This window comes from Cloeon dipterum, chromosome 4 (genome assembly GCF_949628265.1).
Source record: "Cloeon dipterum chromosome 4, ieCloDipt1.1, whole genome shotgun sequence".
Lineage (NCBI taxonomy): Eukaryota > Metazoa > Arthropoda > Insecta > Ephemeroptera > Baetidae > Cloeon > Cloeon dipterum.
The window spans coordinates 15,583,006-15,608,144 of NC_088789.1; the positions used below are offsets into that span (position 1 = coordinate 15,583,006).

Consider the following 25,139-nt stretch of genomic DNA (forward strand, 5'->3'; position numbering starts at 1 on the left):
CCGGAACGACGGCAATAAAGGGCGCCGCATGCATGTTAATCGCGTGTGTGATTTATTTAAAAGACAATCAGTGCTACCCCGTCATAGCTTCACCCCCACCCCACCACCCTCGATGAGAAACAAAGGGCTCTTATTTATTTACAAACGGCGCCATTGGGAGGAGAGTACAAAATTGGATAAATGTCTGCTGCGTGTGCTCCATATCTCGTGTGTGAGTGCTCAAACGATATTTCCCGAGATTCGAGGACGAGATAGAGGGAGGGTCAACGGCCAGAGGGTTGCAAATGAATTCGTTTTGCGCGTGTAATTAAAGTCAAACAACTTGCAGTGCAAGAAGGATTTATGCGCGCGACGCACAAAAATGGAATTTCCATCCGTCGCGTCCCATTTGGGTGTACAGCTGTTACGTATTGTAATTTTGTGAGTGCACCGGGGCCAAAAAGGGGTCGAAAACCGTATTTGATTGTCTCTCATTTATTTAGTCGGCTGGCGAGAGAGCCGGCGGGACCGAATTTTATGGAGTTTGCCGCTGCCATGACTCACTTTGCAGCGGGCGTTTGCTTTCGCAGCATTCGGCTCCCCTTAATAACGATTTTCGCAAATGCCAGAGAGTGCACCCCTTGATGCTTCATCAAATGAAATTAAAAATTCACTTTAATTAAAGATGAATAATATAATTTGTTGCTTTTTAAAGTAATATGAGTTCCAACGGTTCAATGAACTAAAAAGTTGGAGGATTTTTCCATGTGCGTAATAAAAGTTCCGGTTACAATGGTTAATATATTTCTCGTTAGCGGAGGTTGAACTGCGATTTAATTTCCTTGGAGTCAAACAGAGACGGAAAATAACGAGGCCGCGTAGGCAATCATCAGCAGTAAGGAGTGTGTAATTCAACCCTTCAATTTGCAGGCTGCTGTACGGAGCAAAAAATCGCACAGCTGCTAGATGGAGAAGAAAGGAGGAAACGTATTGGATTCGCAATCATTCTACTTGCAAAGAGCAGCAGTTCTGGATCGTTGGTTGAAACCGACTGGTTGCATGCAGAGCAAACAACGAAAGTGGCCTTAGCATTATTGTGTATGGCGCACTCCCGTACTAGATTCGCTTGGTCGGCTGGTCAACGGAGCGTCATTTGCATATTCGCGCGAAAATGACACGCGCGCACAGTGCCGTACGACGGCCTCCAAAGGTCGTAAAACTAGGGCGGCAAAAAAGGAAAACAGGGCGGCGCGCGTTTTACGGCCGCGATTCAAAATATGAAATTTCAGCGATGATGAAATTCTTAATGTTGAGGCATAAAATGAAAAGCGCATAATGAAGCTGGAGGCAGAGCGCCCTTCTCCTTTCTCGGCGCGAGTAATATGCTGTGCGGGCCGCGCTTTTTCCGCGCCACCGACTCATCTCGCCAATCCTTTTATTTGCCACGCGAACCGCAAAATGAAACATGCACATTTATGCTCTCCCTCTTGTAAAAACGTCGGTACCCACCAGCTTTTTATTCTGCTCCGCGCCGACACTGCTTTAGCCGCTAATAAAAGCTGAGAGACGCGAATAATTTGCTTCTGCATCTAGTGTCGAGTTTACGAGCGAATTCAGGAGTTATGTAATCTCCCGAGCATCGTTGATGAGTGGATTGTCTTCTCCTGAAATTTTATTTGCGAAAATGCGCACTAAGTGAATTTGACACTGGCCACTGATGTTAATCAAGTTTTTAAGAGGAGCACCAAAAGAATGGATTGAATTACATTATTTTTAAAAACTTATAATACATTTGAGTGAACATAATGGATTGCTGACAATTGGTTTAAATTAGTTTGGACTTCAATAGAAAAATATTTCAAGAAAATAGGTATAGTTTCCTCCCTTGTTTATTTTGATGAAATATGCCACAAAGCCTGGGACGTCACAAAGCCGATATGGATATGACAAGTTAAATTAAAATTTTAATCAAAATATCCAGCTGCTTGAAATGCATTGTGAGAATTGTTTTCTTAATGAGGTGTCGCATTCGCTAAAGAGCCGTGTCTCATCCATAATTTATCACATCTCACTTTTTAATAATGGCTCTTCATGCTGTGTTCCAATTCAGTTCACCTCAATCTGCCACCGGCGACATTTTGCGAGCCATGCAGCCGGGTCTTTTTACCAAGTTTTTGCTCGCTCTGCTTCCAAGCAGGCGCCCTCGGTGCTTTTTATCATTCGTTTGCAATGCTTTGCTGATCGATTTTATTGGCCATTATTCTTTCTCTACTTACTCAGATGCAAAAGTAATAAAAATTCCTTTCAGCGAACATCTGACAAGGAGGCTAAAGCGAGTGGCAGCTTATATCAACTTCTCGGCTTTGCTGAGAGCAAAATGCAATTTCTATTCTTGCATGCTTTATCTTTCAGCCAAGTGTCGCAGTGTGTCGCCTCCGAGTTTTCCCAATCACGCCTGGCTGACGATCATTGAACGAGGCGCGCCGAAATTTTCGCCCTCGCGCATTAATGAACTCATTATGGGCTAATAAATATGCATTAAGCATCTTAATATCGCACTTTATTACGGTGCTAATCCCGCAGGCGGGCGGAGCAGTATGAATTCCCGCAGGCGCCTGATCAATACTGCATGCGGAGCGTCATTATTCAGAATGTCGCACCGGGATTATTACAACTATTATTAGGCCACCGTCGAAGCAATATTTAATGGCCACCAGAGTGCTGAGGCTTTGCCACACTCTGCTGCGGTGAATGCTGTGTGTTTAAAACAACAGCAGGCTATTATTTTTATTGCATTGCTGGATTTTCCTCGGAATCATCGAGTTTGTCGTTAAAAGTACAGATACAGAAGGAGCCGAAGGAGCAGACTCGACATTTCTAATTTGGCCTAAGTTTAACTCGGGTTTCAACTTTAGTGCCAAATTATTCACACCAGCTCGAGCGCTTTTTCAACAAAACTTCTGCACGCAGCGGGCGTCTTTCTCCCTTTTCCTCTAAAAAAATATCCCGGGCCCGACGGTATAAATCAAGAGCGCGGCTGCACGCAGCTCTAAATGGGCATATTTCGGGGGCTGGGGCTTTTGATTTATGTGTCTCCCCTGCATTTTTTAAAGTTTCGTCTCGCCGGCCGCACGCAGCCGCCGCTTGGAGGATGCATTCGCGCCTCTTAATCCCCGAGAAAGAGGAAAAGTGCGTGCGAGCCGAGCAATAAAATTTTAGCCTGCGCCCGTTTTGTGGTGAAATAATAAAAAAGACTTGCGGTAACATCAGCAGCAGGGGACAAAAGCTCCACTCGAAAAAAGTGCCGTAAAATTAAATGGCGCGGCCTTAAGTTGGGTTTTATTATTTTAATTGCGACACCGGCACACCTGCAGCGCAAGCTGTCTGCTTTTTAGTGCGTTTCTCACTATAATCCACTCAGAATTTTACGTCTTGGCGCCTAATTGAAGGGAAAATTCTTTTCTTGCTCAGCGTTTCAACAAGAATTTTCCTCCAAAAATTCTTTGCAGGCTGCCATTTGGTGCAAAAATTGAAATTTAACATTTAAACCAATTCAAAATAAATACAGAGGTGCGTGTAAATTATTTTTAACTTTTCCCAATTGTTTATATTTGCTGATTGTGAAATGAAGTTATTCCGCTTCAGGGGTGTCAATGCAAACATTTGAAAGGAACCACAATCAACTAAATTGGCAAGAGAGTCCTCCACAAACAATGTCCTCGGTGAAAAATGCATAAAATGGTCCCCTTCCTGCGCTGCTGCTTATTGACGCTTCAGCTCCTGGCGTGTCATCGCGGCGCACGCAGAAGCGTCTCGTCATCGCCTCGGGAGCAAACAGCAAAAACTTTCCCAATTACTTTCTCGCTCGCATTCGGTTAAAAGGGCAGCAAACAGTGAGCGAGTTCGAAAGTATAGAGAAGGGAGGCTTTGATGTGTCTGCGGTGGTTTCAAATTTGTTTGCTTGCACCGAGGCGCAAGTGAAACTACTACGGCAAAAAGGATACTGTACAGGAACGGGGATCTCTTGTGCCTCCCATCCCCAGCATTAGGGAATAAGAAATATTAATAACAACGCGGTGCGGTGCGGGGTTTTATGAAAAGAATGCACCGACGAAATGAGAGAGAGAGAAGGCATCAATACAAACGCACAGCTCCGTTATGAAGGGATGGGGAGCGTAATTTCAACTCATCTGCAGTTCGACGACCGTGAGATGAATTGTAGCTACATTTTGCCTTCGCCCGATTACTGGATAAATAGATGAAGCATTTAAATTCAAATTGTTTTTAAGTACTCTACTTCTGATTTTGTTTTTAGATTTTTGTTAAAAATTCGATTTTTACTGTTGGAAATCATTGTTCAAGTAGTGACTCCTCATGTTTGTTTTTGCTTATTTTAAGGACATAACATGAATTTTAAATTTGTGCTCAGACTTACAGTGTTTTTCTTATTTAAATAAGATGGTCCGAAGGTTGCAACAGTTTATCGGGGAAAACTGGTTCCTTGCTGAGCTCTTCAGTCGTGCTCGTCGAACGAAATACGTAATCACAATGTGCACACGATGCGTCGTTTTTTGCCGAGCAGCTTTTTAATTCCGGCTCACCGTGTTTTTCTTCGACTCCTGCTTCGCAGAGCCCTTTCTTTGTTAACCCCTGTTGCCGTTTAATTCTCATGGCGCGGCGGAGAGCAGCGTGTAATTACAATTCCAGCTCGGTATCAAGAGCAGCGCAGCTTCCCTTTTCATTCGCTCTCGGGCCCACGGAAAAAGAGATACACAAAGCGCGTGTGTTGCGCTGGGGCCCGCTCCTTTCTTACGTTATGTATTTTTTATACCATCTCCCCGTAGGCTGCCATCAAAACTGATTTTTATCATCCACCTATGCTGCTTCTCCCGCGCGCGCATAAGCCGACGCGAGGATGTGCTGAGAGCAGGCAGGCAGGGAGCTTCGATATGTACACACACACACGCGCGCGCGTCGCCGAGATGCACCCAGCAATAACAAATAAATCCGCCTCCCCAAAATAAATTGCCGGCCAGACAATGAAATGAGACTTTGTTCACTGCGTTATCTCCGTGGCCGCGTCGGACAACAGCTTTGTGTGCTGCGCTTTTTTCATTCTTTTCTCTTTGGACAGCCAGCAGAAGATAAAAAGCCAGCATGTTCGTCTAACAGAAAAGGCCCTGATGGAAATCTCTCGCGCTTCACACAAACGTCTCAATTAATCTACCCTTTTTGGTAGGGAAAGCAGGAATTTTTCAGCTTTTTCTGCCTGCAACGCCGCGGGCGAGTGAGTCGTGTGGGAACGCGGTGCACGTGACACACCGGGAAACTCCCGTCCCGCCGGTTCAGCCGGGCAGACAGACGCGCAGCAGATAAGCAACTGCCGTATTATGCAAGCTGCATTTTTCGCTGTGCGGGCTCATTATTACTTCTTTTCGTACAATTTTTCTCTTGAATTTAACTAAAAATTGTCATTTGTTCAAGTTGGAAGCTATTTATGACTGTACTTCAGTTCATAATAACATGGTTTTATTTAAAATTGTGCACATGAGACTCTTTACGCAACAAAAGCAGATTCGTGTCTTATAGACACTACTTGTTTAATGATGACACATCTCTATTCTTCCACAATTACATGCATGTAACTGTACATCATAATATGGTTAAGTATGCGGGGGGCTTGTAGAACAATATGTCATGGAAACTGGTTAGCTTACATTCAGAGAATATTAAGTATTCATTTAAAATTAACCGTGATATCGATACGCTGATAAATTTATAGCTTAGAATGCTGACCATTACTGTAGCATAATATATTCACTATAACTGTTTGATGATAGGAAAAAATAATTAAATAAAATTTTAATGTTATTTTTTATAATAAAATGTTAAAATAATCTTAAACATATATTTTTATATTAAACTAAATTTAATGTGAGATTATTTTCTCTTATTTATATGCTTAAAAGTTTTAAAATTATTTTTATAAAGTTCTGCTCAGCACCTCTCATGGCCTTGCTTATATTACCGGTCCCAATAACACCGCTGAGCGGATAGCAGAGGAGCTTGGGCCCAATGTGGCCATCTTATCGCCTCCCCACGTCATCAATTGAAACGCCAGATATTTCTGCCTAAAGTCGCTGGAAAGATGCGGAAACCAGAAAGTGGTGGACCCGTTGAGATATTTGTGCAATTTGGGTAATTTAACTAGCCACCTATGGCCATCTTTGATATTGGGCAGCCACTAATAATAGATACCCGGCCGATATGCTCAAATATCTCCCATTGCTTGAAACTGTGATAAGAAATTCCTTAACAATGCGAGTCAATGGGCTGGTATAATGAACTTAATTTTTAAATTAAAATGGGTTTGGGCAATTTATATTGTGATTGACGCGCACAACTTCAATAAAAGTTCGTGTTTTGGTTACATTCCCAAATATTTCCTTGAAAGTATAACATGGGTGCAGTTTATTTTTTATTGCCTCCTTTACTGCTACAAAAAGGCACCACATCAGAATATGAATGACAGCCCGTGGGTTTTTACAAATAACTCCTTCCCGCCCAATATACGCCGAAGGAGAGCACATCTTAAAAGAGAACACGGTGATAAATCTCCCGTAAATCACCAGAGCCGCGCGCGCGGCGAGACAGCGAAAAATGCTCTTGGATTTGTGTGCGCGCTTGCAAGCCGTCTCTTCCGCCAAAAACAGTGTTTGTGATTTCGAGGCATCTGCCTGCGCGAACCGGCACTCATTTCTGGACGCAAATTTGATTTATCTCCTTTTAATCCGCGCGTCGCGTAATAAATTACTCTCGCGCATTTAAGGCGTGCTGCTGACAGGCTGCTCGTCGTCGTCTCCCTCACTGTCAGCCTGTCGTCGGATTCTATCTCGCATTCCGCCCGGAAAAAGCCCAAATATGAGATGCAAAGCATCGAATAAACTGCTATGCGCGCCTCGTTTCTCTATATGAAATTTTTATGCAGCCGTCTATAAAAGTAAATCGATGCCTGCACATAAGCTGGCGGGACTGCTGCGCTGGAACCCTGTGTGTGCGCGACCCATAAATTTCTCATTCAAAGTATGGTAGGCTGCATGAAAAATTCAATGCTCCCAATGAGAAATCCTTTTTTGCTTTCTTTCCTCGAATCGTCGCCGCCGCCACTGATGCTGTCACCGATTTATTCCATAAATATTTCCGAAGCTGTTTCTCGCTCTCGATCGCGCTTTTAAGTCGCTCTCTGCTGCTGACAGATAAAGTTTGGTAGGAAATGAGAGCAGAGGCCTGCGCGAGTTGCAGCAAGCCGAATGGAATTGTTGATGCGAGAGCTTTTCGACTCGCTTGCAGGGAAAAGCAAAACGATGAATATTAATGCGTTATTAAACTTTAAACACATACACTTACACCTAAGAAACTTTCGCTTGAACAAGCTTTTTACAGTGTATATTTTGAGCCCCGAGTTATAAGCCGAGTAACAAAAGTTTCCTCTATTACTATTTGCCTGTGGAAATAAAAGAAGGAAAGCAGAAATAGTCAAACTTCTTATAATTGAAGTTGTTCAGAGAATTTGCCAACTAGCGTTTCAATTGAATCAGGCAAACTTTTGGCTTTATTGATATTATCAGCGCAGGGAGTGAAAATTAATCATTATAACGATGTTTGCAAGCTGAAGCTTTACAGACTCGTAGAGCTTAAAGTTTAAGTTTAGTAGTCTGGTGGAACCGTCAATTAATGTAAAACACCGATTCAGTGTTGTATAAACTATTTAAATGCTATTTCGATCACTTCTTTCGATTATGTGAGATATTTTTATATATAGAAGTGAAAATATTATTTGAATTTAGAATAACTTTCATATAATTAATCTAAATTCGCAGTTTATCATTAATTCTTCAACATTTAAATATATTATTATATAAATTAGCATGAAATGTATTGTGCTAACCAAAACATAAAAGGTAATTCTAATGCATATAAGCAAAAAATACATATTTATAACAATTTTATCTTCTGTTTCCTTACGTTAAATTAATATTAAGCAGTCTCATTTTACTCAAATCAAGAAAATTCTAACGTAATTCGATTGCTGGATGATTTTTTGTTGATATAGTCTTTCATTTTCAATTATTTTTTGCCATGTCTGAGCGATAATTTCTCTTCAGCTCGTTGCAGCATTATAAAAGTAAAAAAATATATGTTTGATCCCGCAGCATAGCATTTTCCAATTTTACTTGCACTACTTAATACATAAAAGAGACGGCACGTGCGAAATGATGCGGTGTGAATATCTCAGCCGGCCAGCTGTGGGTGTTTGCCAACGACGAGATGCCACAGGGAATAAAAGAAACGAAAAAAACTGGATCAGCATTTTTGCCCCGCATTTTCGTCTGGCAAAAGAACTGGATGGGTCAGTGAATCATTTTCTAGTGATTTTTCATGTAAAGCAGAGGAGCAAAAATAGCTGCATTTTTCTGGCAGGCTCCTCGTCGGGCGTGAGCGTCGTCGTCTCCCTCTCGCTCGGCCGGGGCGTATCAGGGGATGAAAGGAAAAAACCGCACTTGGCACCCTCATTCCTGTGTGCCAAAACCTTCGGCTTCCTTCCTGCTCCTTCACACTCCATATAATTTTTTCCTGCTTGGCAAAAAGCAGCGGAGAAACAAGAAGCGCCAACATTTATCTCGGCGATAAACACTCGCGAACAAACAAACAATGGGCCGCCGCGGTGACGTCACCGCGCCAACCGCCCTTACAAGCTCGTGCCGGCCGATATTCCCCCAATGCCCGTTTAATTTCACACTCCTTTTCATTATTGCTCCACTCTTTGTTATGTTAATAAGACACATGCGCGTTTCGACTGCAATCGGATGGCCCTCTTCCCCGCTAGATCCCTGCGCCAACGCCACCGTCGCTCGTTTCCATGCAAATGTGATGGCCGGCAATTAGGCAGGAATTTTGCTCCCTGTACTCGGTGATTGCGAAAAAGACGTTTTGCCGATGAGAGTTCAGCCCTCGGTAATAAAATGGGAATTATGAAAATGACTCGCTGGGTGTTGGGGGTAATAGCGGGGTATGGCTCGTTTGAAAATGCAAATCCTGCGAAAACGATAAATTTAAAAAAAGCAGATGCAAATCTGTGGACAATTTTCTGCCTTTTACTGACATAAAAATTATTTAGAATTTCTAATGTTTTTATTTCAAATTACACTGTCAAATTTAAAGCAATTGCTCTATTCTTGGCGGAGTTGACTGTATGGGTGGCTACAAGTGAGGACAAGTTAATTTTTAAAACATCGAATGTTATGCTACAGATCTATATATTGCCTTTGTTCCACAAATTCCTCTTAAGGAAATTTAACCATCTAGCTCATTTAAGACGTTGAATTAAATTTTAATTAATAATTAGTTAATTTTTTTAAGATTGACCAAATAAAATAAAATTAGTATTAAAGGTCCCCTAAATTGCATGATTCGCGATTTTTTTTTCGAACATAACTATTCGATTGCAATTTTATTGTTATAAAGCCCTTCTGTTAGCCCAGATTGTTGCTTCCTCAAAACAATTAATTCAAAGCAAACAATCGTGCCTTATACATGGCCTTTAACTTAGCTTTCCACCACGAAATAATAAATTAGATTTTAGCTTGATAACATAAATTCGTCACGATTCAATTTAATTATGCATTTGGAAAATATGCAAACGATTGAGCATGCTTTTTCCGGCGTCTCTGAGGTCTAATAAGTAGTTACACAGTGACACACACACACATGACTCTATACCATGTTTTCTACAAATAATGGCCGTGTACTGGTGTGTAATTCATTAGACACAGCAGTGTGTGCGCGCGCCTTATTATTCCGGCCAGTTCGAATATGCAAATGCTCTCCGGTCTGGTCTGGATGCACAATGGATCGGGTAATTGCGCTCAAGGGGCTGCATTCGAATTCAAACAATACTGTTTCAATGGCCGCTCGCATCCGATGCGAAATTTCAACAGCTCTGATATATATTTTTCCAACAGCAGGCCGGCGCTCTGCAATAAATCACGGTCCAAGGAAGCAACACTAACGTACATATTTATCTCTTTTGGCCGTGCGTTTCATCATTTTTTACACCCGCCAACAGTTTCGCGAGGAAATTTAATTTAACTGCTCGCTAGACGCGCGGAATCAAAAATTATTAATTTCCCCGCCGGAGCCGAGTGAAAAGGGCAATAAATCACGCCGGCTGTCGCATGCGCGGCTCCGCCGTTAATTTCTTATCTGCACTAATGATGTGTGCACACTGCATCTCACTCTCGTTCTCTGGCGGCCGAGTGACGATCGTCCACTTATCAGCGACACAAGTCGTCGTCTTTGCTCGCTCTTTCTATGGGGATTATAATGGCGAGCGATGATAAACGAGCGGCTCTAGAGCACGCCTGGCTTTGCTCCGTCTCTCGCTCGCTCCCGAAACTCGTATATATTAATATGTACAAGAAAAAGGACTCGGCCAGAGAAGAGTAATCACGTAATTAGACGGCTAGCTATATAGCTGCTCCCTCCGCCTGGCGCGACCCTCCTTCCTCCCAGCCGTTTTATTGCTTCAATTTGATAGAGGCGTTTCATTTGCCTTTGTGCATCGCGCATTTAATAAATAATCGAGCACCGGACAACTCTGTAAACGAGTGGCGGGACAAACAGTTTCGGTCGTTATGAATGAAAACACACGACCAACTGCGCAGTATTAGAGTGACTGGCTTCTTCAAATATTAAATTAAAAAGAGAGGTTTGCTCTGATGAAGGGGGAGCTGAAAGGTAAATATTTCTTGGACCGGCTATTGAGCACTTGGTGAATGGGGTTTTTGTGTGGAAAGGAATTCTAAATCCAATTTTGATTACCTGATTTTGTAATCCATTTGGAAACTGAACAATAAGGGAAAATTGAAGTACACGTGGAAAGATGACAATCTTACGAAGAAAATTGATAGTCAAACCAGCATTTTTAACATAATATTTTCCATTAGATAAATTCGATCCTGAAGCTGTAGAGGGTGGATTTTAATCAAACAATTTAACGAAATACTGTGTTTACTCGATTATTATTGGTGCGCTTGGTGACTGGTGAAGAAATGCTTAACCTTCTTAAAGTTACGTTATTTATTGTTGAATGATTTGGTTAATTCACACAAAATAATGTAATGAAATCACATTCGACTTTTCATAAGAGTATAGTGGAAATTTCTGTTCCCTTTTTTATTTTATGACGCACAGCTTTAAATTAAAAACCAAAGTTTATTATACGCAGCCTATTTAATTTTAACTGTACAATAAATTTGGATTGTGACTATTTTAATTACACAAGTTCCGTGCGCAATTGTTAATGGTCGTATGACCAGTATAAACTTTTACAATCTTTTTCGTAAACAATTCGTTTAATTCTTATTCTCGCTGCAAGATAAGGTTATGGCCCTTAAACGAAACGGCCGGTCATAAATTTTAATTAAGCCCCATTTGAGGAAATAACAACCTCGTTTATGATTTCCAAACTCAATTTCGGCCGGCGTCGGGTGTCCCAATCAACGCAGGAGCGTTACTTCGTTTCAAAGCCTCCGTTGAGGGAAAGAGCGAGCGCGTAATTAAAAGCGCCTGGCGCACGCTTCCTTTGACTCTGTGCGCGGAGGTGCACTCTACTTATATCAGAATGGAATTGCATCCGGAGGGCCACTTGTACTGCTTCCCGCCTTTTCTTTGTTCCCCGTTTACTGCGAGATGGAAAGAGCGATGCGCGCTGTGTTTGACGGTGAGATGCTTTTTAAAATTTAATTAGCAGCGCGGTGATGAAGAATTCAACGCGCCTGACCGACTTACGCAGTCTGGGGGCGAAATAAAGTTGATGGAATTACGAACGCTCGCTTGCTTCGATAGCATTATACAGGTGTAGAGCAGATATTAATTTTATATCACGCACATTCCGCACGCCTTTTAATTCCCTGTTACACGATGTACATTTCTGATGCTGTGGGATGCAAATTAAAATTTTCTGTAACGCCAGAAAAATATCACTTGTTTACAAACTCTAAGAATTATAAAATAAACTTTTCAATAAAAACTAGTTTGGAAATTCAAATTTTAATTCCTTTTAAATAAAATAGTTCTAAAATGTCGTGTTGTCATAACTAACCATTCAGTGCTTTTTTAAAGTTGATCATATTAACTCAATTATTTTTAAACTTTTTAGTGATGTTCGTGTTTTTTATTATTGATTCATCATCAAATTAAAAAAATGATTCAATAAATTAAAGTGTTTGTTACACGAGATATTTCAGAGAAAAAAATTCTACAGGAGATATTCCTGCATTTGGACCATGAAATGCTGCTCATCAGTTATCGTCTCTTTGTTACACATTTAAGGTCGGTTTTCAGGTGTCTCATTTATTTTTATTTGTTCTCATAGTCAGCGTAGAGAAGAGAATGAAAATATTGGATTAAGCCGTTTCGGACTGACTGCTCCACTCCTTCTCGCTGAAGACGATATTTATTATACGGCCAACGCGCGCGTATTCGGCTTGTGCACACAGCCGCCGACCGCCCTCACGCAGCAATGTAAGTGTTGGAGATTTGTGCTGCGGCACCGTCTACTTTACATAAAGCGCTTGGCTGTACATGGTCGAGCGCCAGTAGGAGCTTTAGACGTGCTGTAAGTATGTGAGTATGTGTGTGTGCGTGCGATACACAATGCACGCGGGGTGTTGTTATTATTATTTGGGAAGGCGAGGTGCGCGCGTTTACACGCTAAGGGCTTCATATTTCAACGTGGGCTGCGTATACGTATACGCGCACCCCCGTGCTCGGTGTGTGTATGTTGAACAACACCGGCTGAGCTGGAGTTACCGTAGCAAAACTGATTTTGCCCGCATGCCTGGAAACGAGCGAGCGAGGAGCTGCGGTTAGCGTCAAGTCGGTGCTCTTTGAACGTCTCAATCATGGTGATTTAATGCCTTTATTTCATTGATTGCTATGACAACGTTTGAATTTCACTGTACAATAATGTATTTATGTCTATTTGCGAGGATAAACAAACATAATAATAACGTCGGAAATACATTCATGATGTGAATCTGGATGATCATCATTCAAATATTGTGAAGTTTGAGAGCTTTTGGAGTACACAATTACCTAAGATTATATCTTTGAAAGGTCGCTTTTATTCCTGTTAACTTAAAAGGTGTGTAAAGAAATAAATAATTAATATAGGGGAAATGAGCTAAACAATTCGCATGTAAACCTTCAGGTCGGCAGGGTTATGTTCATCGTTCGTAAATATACGAGTTTTAAATTGAATTTAATGAACTTAATATACCTATACAAACCAGTTGAAAATAAATATCGATGCAAATCGGTTGTGATTACTCTTCTTTTCATCCTGGCTATCCTAATCAACTAAAATTACTCAACGAGAGTTCCATAATTTTACAATACGCACAAAAACGTACCACTGTTATATTGGCCATTGCCCGACCGGGAAACACTAGAATTTTTTTTAGTTTTCCTTATTGCGATTTAGATTCGAGGTGAAATAAAATGATCAAATCAACTGAACAAAAATTGAGACAAAAATATGAATAACGGAAAAAATATACCAATGAGGCTTGACAAATCGATATTATCAGGACGTCTCACTGTCAGACACCCAACTCTGTTGCAATACTGTTTCATGGCGTCAGTGGCTAGTCAGAGCTCTCTATTTTTTTAAATCAAGTTAATTCCAAATGAAATAAAGCTTTTCAAGTTGACGTAGGTATAATTAAAACTACATTTAATGAAATGTAGTTGTTTTCGGGGTGGCCGCACGGGTAGGAAAGGGGATCTACTCGGTTTGATTGCAAGAACTAACTCATATATTTCCTATCCGCACTCTCACATGAAATACCTAAGTGATATGAGAGTGTTGTAAGATTCGACTAAGAATAAAAAAATAAATAATTCCGATTTTTTAATTTCAACTTAAGAAATGGAACTGTGGCAATACCCTTGGTGAAACGATGAGAGTTACAATCTGGATATTTCATTTTCCCTGAGCTGTCGGGGCCGGCGCGAGAAAAATCAGAGGCGCGTGCACCTTGCCGGCTGTCGCTGCGAAGTCGAGTGGGACGACAAAGTGCGCACCGGGGCGCTAAACTGTCACGCGAAAACACTTACTTTGAACGAACGCCGCCAGAAGAATGATTAAGCAGGCTATCCAGCGAGACACCATGGTGCCGGTCTTCATATCGCGACGGCTTCTCGTCGGTCTGCACGCGAGCGGGCGGGCGGGCGGACACTCCAAGTTGCGAACGGCGCCGAGTCACTCACACCTGCGGCCGATCATTTCGCGCCCGGCACGCAACCTCGCAACCTCGGAGAACGCAGTGGCTGACAGAGCAGACAGCGATCGGTGGAGAAGCACGCGCAGCCACTGGCAGACGCGACACGGCAAACCCTCTCTGCACCCCGGCGGTTCGAGAGAGACTGACTGACTGGCCGCGCCGAGAGTGCCGCTCCGGGTGCCCTCTCTGCTTCTTGACGCTCCCCGCGCTGCTCTCCGCCGAGTAGTGCGCACAAACACACTCGCCGCCGCCGGCAGACGCTTTCCCATCCTCTCTCTATGCATCCACGCTTTTTATCCCCGATTCGATGGGTCCGCTCTCTCTTGCTTTTTCGTCTATGAATATACGCAGTCGACTTTGAAACTCATGCGATAAGCGCCCCAAAGTCCTTGTTGTTTATACTTTTACCGAAAAACGCTGTGTGTGCCTTACTTTCCTCATCCTATTATAACGAGTTGCAGTTTTTGTTATTAAGCCTGCAGACGTGGTGCAAAAACACTTTTACTCTAAAATCCTGCCTAATATTACTGAGGATAATCTATCAAGAGATAATTTACATAAAGCTCATGAACAAGAAGATTTTCAGTGCTTGAGAGGTTGGAAAATTTATTCCCCACAATAAAGGGAAACTCTCAGTATAATTATGCTTGACGTTTTAATTTGGCATTTGTTGAATTAAATCTCTTTTTGTAGATGTAAACTAGGATCACTAATAACAATTTTCAACCGTTGAGCGTTGGTGATAAAATTAAGAAAGATACTAGGGGAATCCAATGTGGGATTAATTTTTAAATCAGATTTTAAAGCCATTTAATGTTAAGTAAAGACTCGATTTTTTGTTGCCTAGATTTTCTTAGTAGCCAGAAAAATCGTTAACACACAACTTTAAAAAGTTCAATCGAAATTTCTTCGCTGATTACCAGACTGCATCTACAATGTTGCCTTTGGGAAAATTATAAATAAATAATAAATTTTTAACAAACCAACACACGCACATGAAAAAATTGAAAAATATCACAAGCTCATAGATTATTTAGTGGGGTTTTATTTACGATTTATGGTCATTCGTTTAAAAAAAAGTTCATTCCCCCAGGATAAAACTAGTGAATGATTTTCCAAACTGAAAGGTTTCAGTATGTAAAAAAATTACCTATTGATCGTTTGATTTGTCTAGTCAAATTGTTTTGAAATTTTTAGTCACATTTTTCATTGCTCTTTAAAAATTGAAACTGACTTATATTACATGAATTCAATGAGATTTACATTTGTAAAAACGTAGAACCCTAGGAGTTCCATCGGTGAGGTACTTAAAAAGGTGCACACGTTTCCAATCTAAGCGAGGGCAATACCTTTGTATGTATTAGCTGTGAACTATAGGAAAGCTTAACAAGATTGGCGCATGTCGCATTTCAGTCAGTTAAGGGTCTCTCTAATCAAACGCCTGTGAAACTCGAATTCAATTTGCGAAGCCAAATCACACTAACACATTCTTCGAAAGGTGCAAACTGCGTAGCACGTGTTGGAATGGCCTCATGATTCCCAGTGATGCCTTTCAATTGCTGTGTCAATTCCATCCTGAACACTACAACGTAAGTGGGATGAAACCGCACACAGCATTTCAAAATGCAATTCTAGCTGCTGACACCCTCTTATCCACATCAAGCTCGAGTATGACGCCATCACCAGAAACTATTTTATTCTATACTTGACAAAATTTTGAAAAAAACCCACGAAACCCTAATTCAAGGAAGTATACAAAAAGTATACAGTTATTCACCGACTGTAAAAAAATAATTAGGAACTAGAAGTAAAATAAATACGATAAATATGGTAGCAATATATAGCGAATATGTGGTTTAATAAATACCCAATTAAAAATATCTACGAAAAACTTATCAAATTCACTGGAACAAACATAGAGTACAGTAAAGTATACACACAGGATCCACAGGATTCGATCGTTAGAAATAACACAATGCTATTTCGTCTCTGTCTATGTTATATTGAACGTTAAAGGCGAAAATTTTGTCCATCCTTATAATTACCAGGAATTTCACTGACCACACTCAATTTTCAGCTCTCCAATTTCAAGTCGCAGGTAATTCACCCATTTTTAGATGCTGCTTTAAAAAAGACACAATTATTGCATTTTCTCATTTAAATTGAAAGTGAAAACCAGGTAGGCAGAGAAAAACAATTGTAATTAATTGCACCGTAAAAGTTATTCGCTTTAGTGAGATATTAACTAAATGTCTGACGTTCAGCGGAGCAGTGCAAGAACAAACAAAATCAAAACGTGATGTCTTGTAAGCTGTGAGAGGAAGCACGCGACTGGCCAAACAAAGCGGAAAAAATCCGCTCTTCGTGATTTGTGGCTACGCGCATAAATCAGTAGGAAGCTGGTGAAATGGTCCAAATCCGGGCTATGCTCCTCGGGCCTAATCCCCTCCCGCGAGAGGGTTGGTCCGTTTGCAAACATTCCGTTTTCGCAGGCACGTGTGCGTGTGTGTTTGCCAGCGGCCGTTTGATCTCGCGAGTGCGGCAACTGCATGGAGAGTCGCGATTGTTGTTGGCCGGCCGGCCGGCCGGCCTTTATCAACGGCGGGGTCGATATTTGCAACCGTCCGCCCCCGTGCGGTAATATACGCGATCGAAAGCAACGCAAGTTGAATCAACGGGGTGAAAAATATGACGGTAGACTTTAGTGTCTGCATGCGCTGTGCTAGCTGCCAGCGCTGAGCAAATATGTACTCTAAACTTCATTAGCGCCGCTCTTGTTATTTATGAGACACGCGTGAGCGCTCGCAATCTGCTGCCGCTGATCATTTTTCCTACGGGATGCACGCGTTGTGCGTTTTTTTCTTTTTCAATCCTCCCTATTTGCTTGAGCGCGCCTGCCTCAATGTCAGTGATGAACGGTTCAGTCGAGTTCAATTTTACGCAACTTTTGTAACCAGAAATTATCAGGGTTCACTTGAGTACTAGGAATGTAAGAGGTGCTTTATAAGCCCACGTCCTTTCAACGTTTTGAAGTGCATTTAAAAGGTTTATTGGGAAACACTAGACTTATAATAAATAATAAATAAATAAAATAACTGTGTCGTGTAATTTTTTCGGGCCAAAGAAAGCTCATAATTAAGGATAGATGATTGGCTGATAATTTAAAACATATAGGGAAAAAATGAGTCAGACTTTAGCAGTTGCTTCTTCCTACCATCTTCCATTCTAGATGTTAAATGAATAGAAATAAATTGTTTATAAAAATAAAATCCAGAAATTCAAGTCGTGCTAAATCTCCTGGGTATTTTATTTCAACACGGAAAGAACCGATCGCTTTAACCAAAATTTTGAGCGCACACGCTGAATATGTTTAAATTGAAGCAGACGGCCTAGAATGAAACGCACGTAACAGGAAAGTTTGCAGGCGCTGCTCTCTTAGCTAGTGTATGCTCTCTCTGATCAAAACACCCTAAACCCGAGTTTGCCGCAAATTGGCGCATTTACCGAAAACACACGCGCGCGCCGATATGCATAATTCATACGGGTGGGCCGAAAACGGACGGCGTTCCTCCCTCATTATAATAAATTCGGAGATCCAAAACACCATTCAGCGTGCGCGCGTGTGTGTGTTTTGGCAAAGAAAGGGTCCAAAGCAAGCTCAAAGAAACGCTTGGGCCGCTTTGTTTACTTTCGCCTAGCGCGCGGTTTTCACTTCTCTCTCTCTCTCTCTCTCTCTCTCTCTCTCTCTCTCTCTCGCTCTTCTATTACGCACACACGCGCTTATAAACTCTAGAAATCTGTGAACAAAACAAAACAACCAGTGTGGTCCCTCTCGCCAGCCACTTAATCATCTCGGCAGCCCTGGTTTGTTGGTGAGCGCGCGCTTTATGCCGTTTTATCGCCTTCATTGCCGCCGCGCTCGCGAAGCCCGCACGCTTTTTGGCACAAGACGCGCTGTTGCTCGCATTAATCTGGCTAAGAGTGAGACCGAGTCACTTTTTCACGCCTCACTAGATCAATTAACTTAATCATTTGCCAGCAGCTTAAGCAGCACCGCGCGGCGGTAAGCTCATTATAGACAGAGAGAAAGACGGCGGGGCCAGCAGCAATAGCGACAGCTGCGAGTTTGTTTCATCTTGTCCAGCCGAGCGCTGCTCGCATTTTTAAGCCAGATTAGACACATCTTTAGCTCGCAGCAACAAACTCATAAATTTTGAGGCCAGATTAGTAGATTCAGAGTGGGAAGCAAGTTAAGATTTACTTTGCCGAGTGTAGAAAGACTCCTGGCGTCCTGGCACATGTGGCATATTGAATAAAATTCAATCGTATAGTTAAAAATTGTTCTGCAGATGATTTACGTATTGCTGTACATAAGTATCCGTTGGTTTGAGCTGATTTTTTGTACAGTAAAAATCTTCAAATCAAAAAGAAAATACAATATTCTTTATTTAAACTTAACTCCCATAAATCTCCGCATCCAAAATACATACCAAAAATATCATCCATCGAATTAAAAAATATGCATAATTTGTTTTTCGCTCATGTTTGCTTCGTAATGTAATACGGAATTGTCATTTGGGCTGGTGATAAGGACGTCGTTGCACAGAAGCGCTTGAGCTTGAACAGAGTAGTGATGGGAATTTTCCTATCGATAGTTTGAACTATCGATATTTTTCGGTGAAAATATCGATATTTCGATAGGTATTTTTCTCAATCACCTATCGATTTTAGATATTTTTGGTCAAAACCTATCGGAAAAAATATCTCATGATTTTTGAGCCGCCACACCCATTTTAACAGCTGCAACCAGCGCGCCCATTTTATCAGCTGGAACCGCCGCGCCTATTTTAACAGGTGGAACTGGCCCGCCCATTTTATCAGCTGGAACTGGCCCGCCCATTTTAACAGCTGGAACTGGCCCGCCCATTTTAACAGCTGGAACTGGCCCGCCCATATTACCAGCTGCTACCGGCGCGCCCATTTCAACAGCTGGAACCGGCGCGCCCATTTTAACAGCTGTCGTTCGCTCACTCGTCACTCCCACATTGCACATACTTAAAACAAACACAACAGTAACAAAATAAATAATAACAAAACAAGCAATAATAAACTCAATCACAACACAGCTAGAGACAGCCGAGACAGGTGGTTGACACTAATGCGGTAAACAAGTCACACCAAAACTCTGGAAAGGCGGCTAATTGCATGCACTTCCCTAGTAACCATCAAGGTTGATCAAGAGTCATTTGATTTGCTTAAAATCCTGATCAATTATACATACTATAAATTAATATTGTTATATGAGTTTCCTGTTGAACAATTTATCTCTATAATTACAAATTGAAAGTAATTGATCAATTAAAAGTCATCATTAATAAGACAAAAGAAATGGCATGACGTCATAGTTGTTTTGTTTATTTTCTAAATAAGGGTAGAGGGAGCAATCGTGAGTGCTCGAGTGCTGCCACCTTTAATAAATAAATGAAATAAACAGTTTTCCACAATTTTAGGCGCGAACTTTAAATTTACTGCAACCGGCACGCCCATTTTACCAGCTGCAGCCGGCACGCCCATTTTACCAGCTGCAACCGGCACACCCATTTAAACAGCTGCAACTGGCGCGCCCATTTTACCAGCTGCAACCGGCACGCCTATTTTACCAGCTGAAACCGGTGCGCCCAAATTTAACCGGTTTTTTTACTTCCGGGATTAAAAACACGCATTTTTAAAGGTTTTTTAAAAACTATCGATTAATTGACTATCGATAGTTTTTCGGTTAACCTATCGATATTTTTTCGGTAGTGAAAAAAAACTACCTATCGGTTCTCGATAGGTACTTTCTCAAAGATTCCCATCACTAGAACAGAGCTCTGGCGGGTGAAAAGTTTAAGCTGGGCCCGATGTCACTTTTCTCGGCAAGGCCTTTTTTCGATAAATTCGATCTATTCTGCTACTTTTTTCGTATTATACGTTTAAGGCGTGTAATATTTTTCCACCGGGAGCCAGAGACGGCGAAATGGGCGAGGCACTTTTGTCTCCCTTCCACGCTTGCCGGCTGTGACGTCAGCACCGGAGACTTCTCGGCCAATGAGCCGTAGGTGTTAAATCCTTTATTATTGGTCGGCTGGGTGTCGGAACTTTCCAAAATTTTTTGGCCTCGAACTTTCCAAGTAATAGCGCCCGCGCGCAGAAAAATTGGAATTTTTTCAAATATCGTTGTTGTTTAACCTCTAAATCTCGGCTTCTAACCATCAGAAAATCAAAAACTACCCACCGTTGGACTCGTCTTGACCTACCCTGATGCGCTAAAATGTTGAGGGGTGCCTACCCTCCACCCTTCAGTCGCTAAACATCAACCCCCTCTGAAAAAAGTAAAAATAAGGGTCATGTCTTAGGGGTGGAGAGTAACAACCCATTTAGGTCATCAGGGTAAGTCAAGACGAGTCAAACGGTGGGTAGTTTTTGATTTTCTGATGGTTAGAAGCCGAGATTTAGAGGTTAAAACAAAAACGATATTTGAAAAAATTCCAATTTTTCTGCGCGCGGGCGCTATTACTTGGAAAGTTCGAGGCCAAAAAATTTTTTAAGCACACCACTGGAAAGCTCGTTAATTTTTCTAAGTAAACATATGCATAACATGTGGGGTTACAGATCGAATTCGGACGTAAATCACGAACGTAAAAATTCACTAGCGCGCGCGAAACGTTGTTTTGCTCGCTGTGTGCAGCTCCCGAGCGAGAACGGAATGTCGTACAGATTTCGTTTTTGTTTCATTATGTCGAGGAAGAGTGTAGCTTGGTAATGATGCTAAATTCAAGCAAGTTCCGACACCCAGCCGACCAATAATAAAGGATTTAACACCTACGGCTCATTGGCCGAGAAGTCTCCGGTGCTGACGTCACAGCCGGCAAGCGTGGAAGGGAGACAAAAGTGCCTCGCCCATTTCGCCGTCTCTGGCTCCCGGTGTATTTTTCTAAAAAATACCTGCGGTATTTAAAAAAATTAGTGACATACATGCGCCACTCGGTCAAAGCAGGAGAATTGAATGTGCCGGTTCAGATCAGCTTGCCTTAGGCAAAACCCGTTAATTGCATCTACATCCTTTAATAATTCGTTGCCTGTTCGCTCCACCTAGAGTCCGATACTCAGAGTTTGTGAGTGGAGTGCCTTGCACAAATCTGTTTAATTGAAGAAATTCTATGATGCTGTAGCCTTCTTGTCATAATTGAGCTCTTTTTAAGCGCGGAATTTTCATTTCTGTGTGTGTATATTTACTAAATAGATAACTTGCAAGGGAGATTTCAAATTCTTTTTGACGAGATCTATACAAGCAGTGAACGCCTCATGCCGGGACACGTCATGTTTTTAAATGAAAAAGACTTATAACATAGTGAAAGACTGTTCGCCATTTAAGTTGCACTCAAACATTGAAACCCTTTTCCTTAAAAATTTTACTTTTCTGCCAACGTAAATTTTGTCCAAACTCATCCTTAGTTTTTTTGGGTCTCGCGATAAAATACCTGCACTTCCCCATTTAAAAATAAAAATTGCAAAGTCCAGAATATGAGTTTATTTATATTATTTCATTATTTTTACAGAAGAGCTATACATACTGTCCAACATAAAAAGAACATTATGCATTTTTGGCTAAACAAGTTAATGGTTCATTGAGTCTGTTTTTTGTATAACTTATCCACAGGTTATCTCTACTATGTTCAATAATGAAATCAAGACCAAGTAACAATTAAAATTTAGATTTTGCCAAATTTCTCAAAAAATGAAACGGTTTGTCACTGACTTTTTAACTTGATTTTGATTTCTCTCGTCGAGATATTTCCAACGTAGTGCGAATTATAAGCCGAATTGTCCTCATGGTAAAATAAATCCTGATTTTCTAAAAAGGAAAAGTGCCTGCCAATTGATTCGCTTGCAAACATTTTAGCCAGTTTCCTCGTAAATTTAAAACGGCAAACGGGGAAAACATTTGCTCTTTCCCAGTTTAAAGAGAGCATTTCAAGTAAAAGGTAAAAGGGATTTTGATAAATTTTTCTCTAAATCTATATTATTGAGTTTATAAAATTCAGATCATGGCAAATTCAAAAATAAATTTTCGATTATTGGAATCCAATCTATCCCTGTTAATTTTTGGTAAACTTTTAGTGAATTTTTACTTTTCTCAACATATTCTCAACATTGTCTCATTCTTACTCAAAGATTTTGAATAACATTGATGATAAAACATAAAAATGTCTTACCAATTTTAAAAAAAGTTAAAATGTTAAAGCATAAAAAATTAATAATAAAAATGTTTGTGCTTTAGCTACGAGAACAAGTCTCATATTCCAATATAATATTATTCTTCAGTATGCGGAGAATCAGCTAGATAATCTACTTTCCCTTTATTCTGCTCTGAATAAAGAATAAAAAAGCGTGGAGTAAAACTTGGAAATTATTTCTAAATGAAATGCGTATCGCATTGGAGCATGGAAAAATTGAAATAAAACCTGCTCTCCATTATTTAAATTCTCTTTATCATAATGTGCTTTATTCTCATCCCACGCTAGTACGAATTCTAAATTCAAGCTGGTTGGAATTTTCATTAGGGAGAGCAATTTTAATTCAGCATATTGCAGGCTCAGAGGACAAGTGCGTCGGCTCTCCTGTAATTTAGAGTGGAGCAACGTGCCTATTCAGAATGGGTATATAGAGCACGTTCGCACTCAAGCGACGTTTATGAATCAGCTTGGTTTAAAGCCGCGTAAAATCGGCCTCGCAAGATTAACTCATTTTACTTGAATGCGGCTCTCTGCGTGCACAACGAAGGTCGAGAGCTTCTGTTATACATACATATATAATGTCATGTGTACGTTTCGCTCTTTGCTGAGTGAGGATTCAGTGGTGCTCTTGCTCCCACCGTCCGAGCTGGCCGCCGGCGTGTTTGCTCACCTGCCCTTGTCCAGCACTGAGGCTAAAACCAACCGAAATACGGTGGTGCACGCTTTAGCTTTGGCTCGTCTCGTGTTGACGGAAGCGAGCAAACGGACGACTCGGATAAATAAAAATACGAGGCACGGAGAGAAGGCGCCCTTTAATGAATGAGCACGAATTCTTTGTCTCAGTCGTCGACCGAATTCTTCTTGTGGAAAGCAAGAAAATAAAAAGAAAACAGCGCGCGGCGGTCGCGTGTTTGAGCTAAAATTAAAGCGTGATGTGACACTGCAGCTATTTTTATTGCACACCGGGGGATCTCCCGTCTTCTGTTTTATTGCTCACTTATTTCTTGTGCGGCGACGCTGGCGACGGAGAAGCATGTCACTCACAGAAGGCTTTTGCTTATTTTTTGCCGTCCGAAGCGATGTGCTCTATCGACTTCATCTGCCACCGCGCGCGTGTGTCTGTCTGGTCGGCGAGTTTATCAGCAAAATTGGAGCCTGCCTGCACCGAATCTGTGACTTGCATCAACCATGCAGCACCCCACAAACACACGCGCAGAAACAGCCTGACTTGCACTTCGTCCGGATTTGGCTCGTCGTGTCTCTTTCGCTAATGCACCCCGATGACAGGACGCTCTGTTGAAAGCCGACGCACAAATGAGCATCAAACAAGATTACAATCGAACGTGGGTCGAAAGGTCCATCAGTGTCCCTTGATTGCTATTGTGTAGCAAAGCAGCAAATTATAGTAGCCCTTTTTAGGCGCTTACCAATTGTAATTGTAAACTGTTGGACTTTCATTATTTGTTTATTTATTAAGTTAACAAGTTCCACTACAAACCGCGGTGCACTTGTAAAAAACAAATAGAGTACCTGTAAATTTTTCCATAGATGCACACTCATTAAGCAAGATGAGACTGCCAACTTAACTAACACAATTTGTGCTTGCAGAAAGTAGAGGATGCTTCTGAAAGCTGATGCACTTAAGGATATCATGAATCCTTTAGTTGAAATTAAATACTGCTATCTCAGCGTGAAGCTGAGCAGTTCATTTTTCTGTGCTACACACAGCTACATTAAATTTCAAACTTTTGTTTTTTTAGAGATATTTCTCGGACTCTAAGTTTGAAAAACAAGAGGTACCCTGAAATTTAATTAGTTTTGCTCAGATTTGAGAAGATTTGACGTTGGAATGGTTTCAGAGGTAGCGTTTTGGAGGTTGGAACTCATCCTTCGCGGAGTTGGTGTTTTGTCTTAACTAAATCATCACGAATTCAAATCTGGACTTACTTTGACTATTAAATTAGTCAACTCAACAGAACTCTAATAGACTTCTGTATTTTTTAAAATCAAGAGGTTAAAAAGCAGCTTTTGAAGGTCTCAAAATCAGCCAAAAATATAATTATAGATGAGAAGCAATAGACAATAATTTTCATAATTTGACTATTTTACTCATTATACTGACGTTAAGAATGCCTCATGGGTGATATTTTAGCAGTGTTAAATGGTTTTTAGCAAAATTTAAAAATGGTTTCAGTCCGATAGTTTTACTTAAAACTTTGAAAATCTTTTGCATAATTTCAAGCTCATTTTGTGTTAATTAGACGCACATGAAACTGGTGGACGTCCAATTCATGTAAAATGTAAATTACGTAAGTGGAAAAACTTTGTAAATTTTGAAAAAAAAAAACTATTGATTGACTGATAGATATAGCAGATATATACTTGAATTTTATTTTGTGTATGATAAAAAAGAAATTGTATGGAATGATGCTTTTGATATCTTACCAACCCTTATATGTACTAGCCTTCTACGCACCCTAAAACGTCTCGTAAACACACTTAAAATAGCGTATACATGTTCTGGACAAATTGTGAG

General features: G+C 41.0%; 2 protein-coding genes across 3 annotated transcripts in view; both read right to left on the reverse strand.

The window, feature by feature from the left end:
• LOC135943159 (hemicentin-1-like) overlaps positions 1–14,526 on the reverse strand; it is a 92,363-nt gene extending 77,837 nt beyond the window's left edge. The window contains exon 1 of the mRNA XM_065489586.1: positions 14,161–14,526. Coding sequence (XP_065345658.1) covers positions 14,161–14,230 — 70 coding nt within the window. The 5' untranslated portion in view covers positions 14,231–14,526. The remainder of the gene's footprint in view (positions 1–14,160) is intronic.
• mRpS23 (mitochondrial ribosomal protein S23) overlaps positions 1–25,139 on the reverse strand; it is a 240,514-nt gene that overhangs the window by 183,727 nt on the left and 31,648 nt on the right. The window lies entirely within an intron of this gene.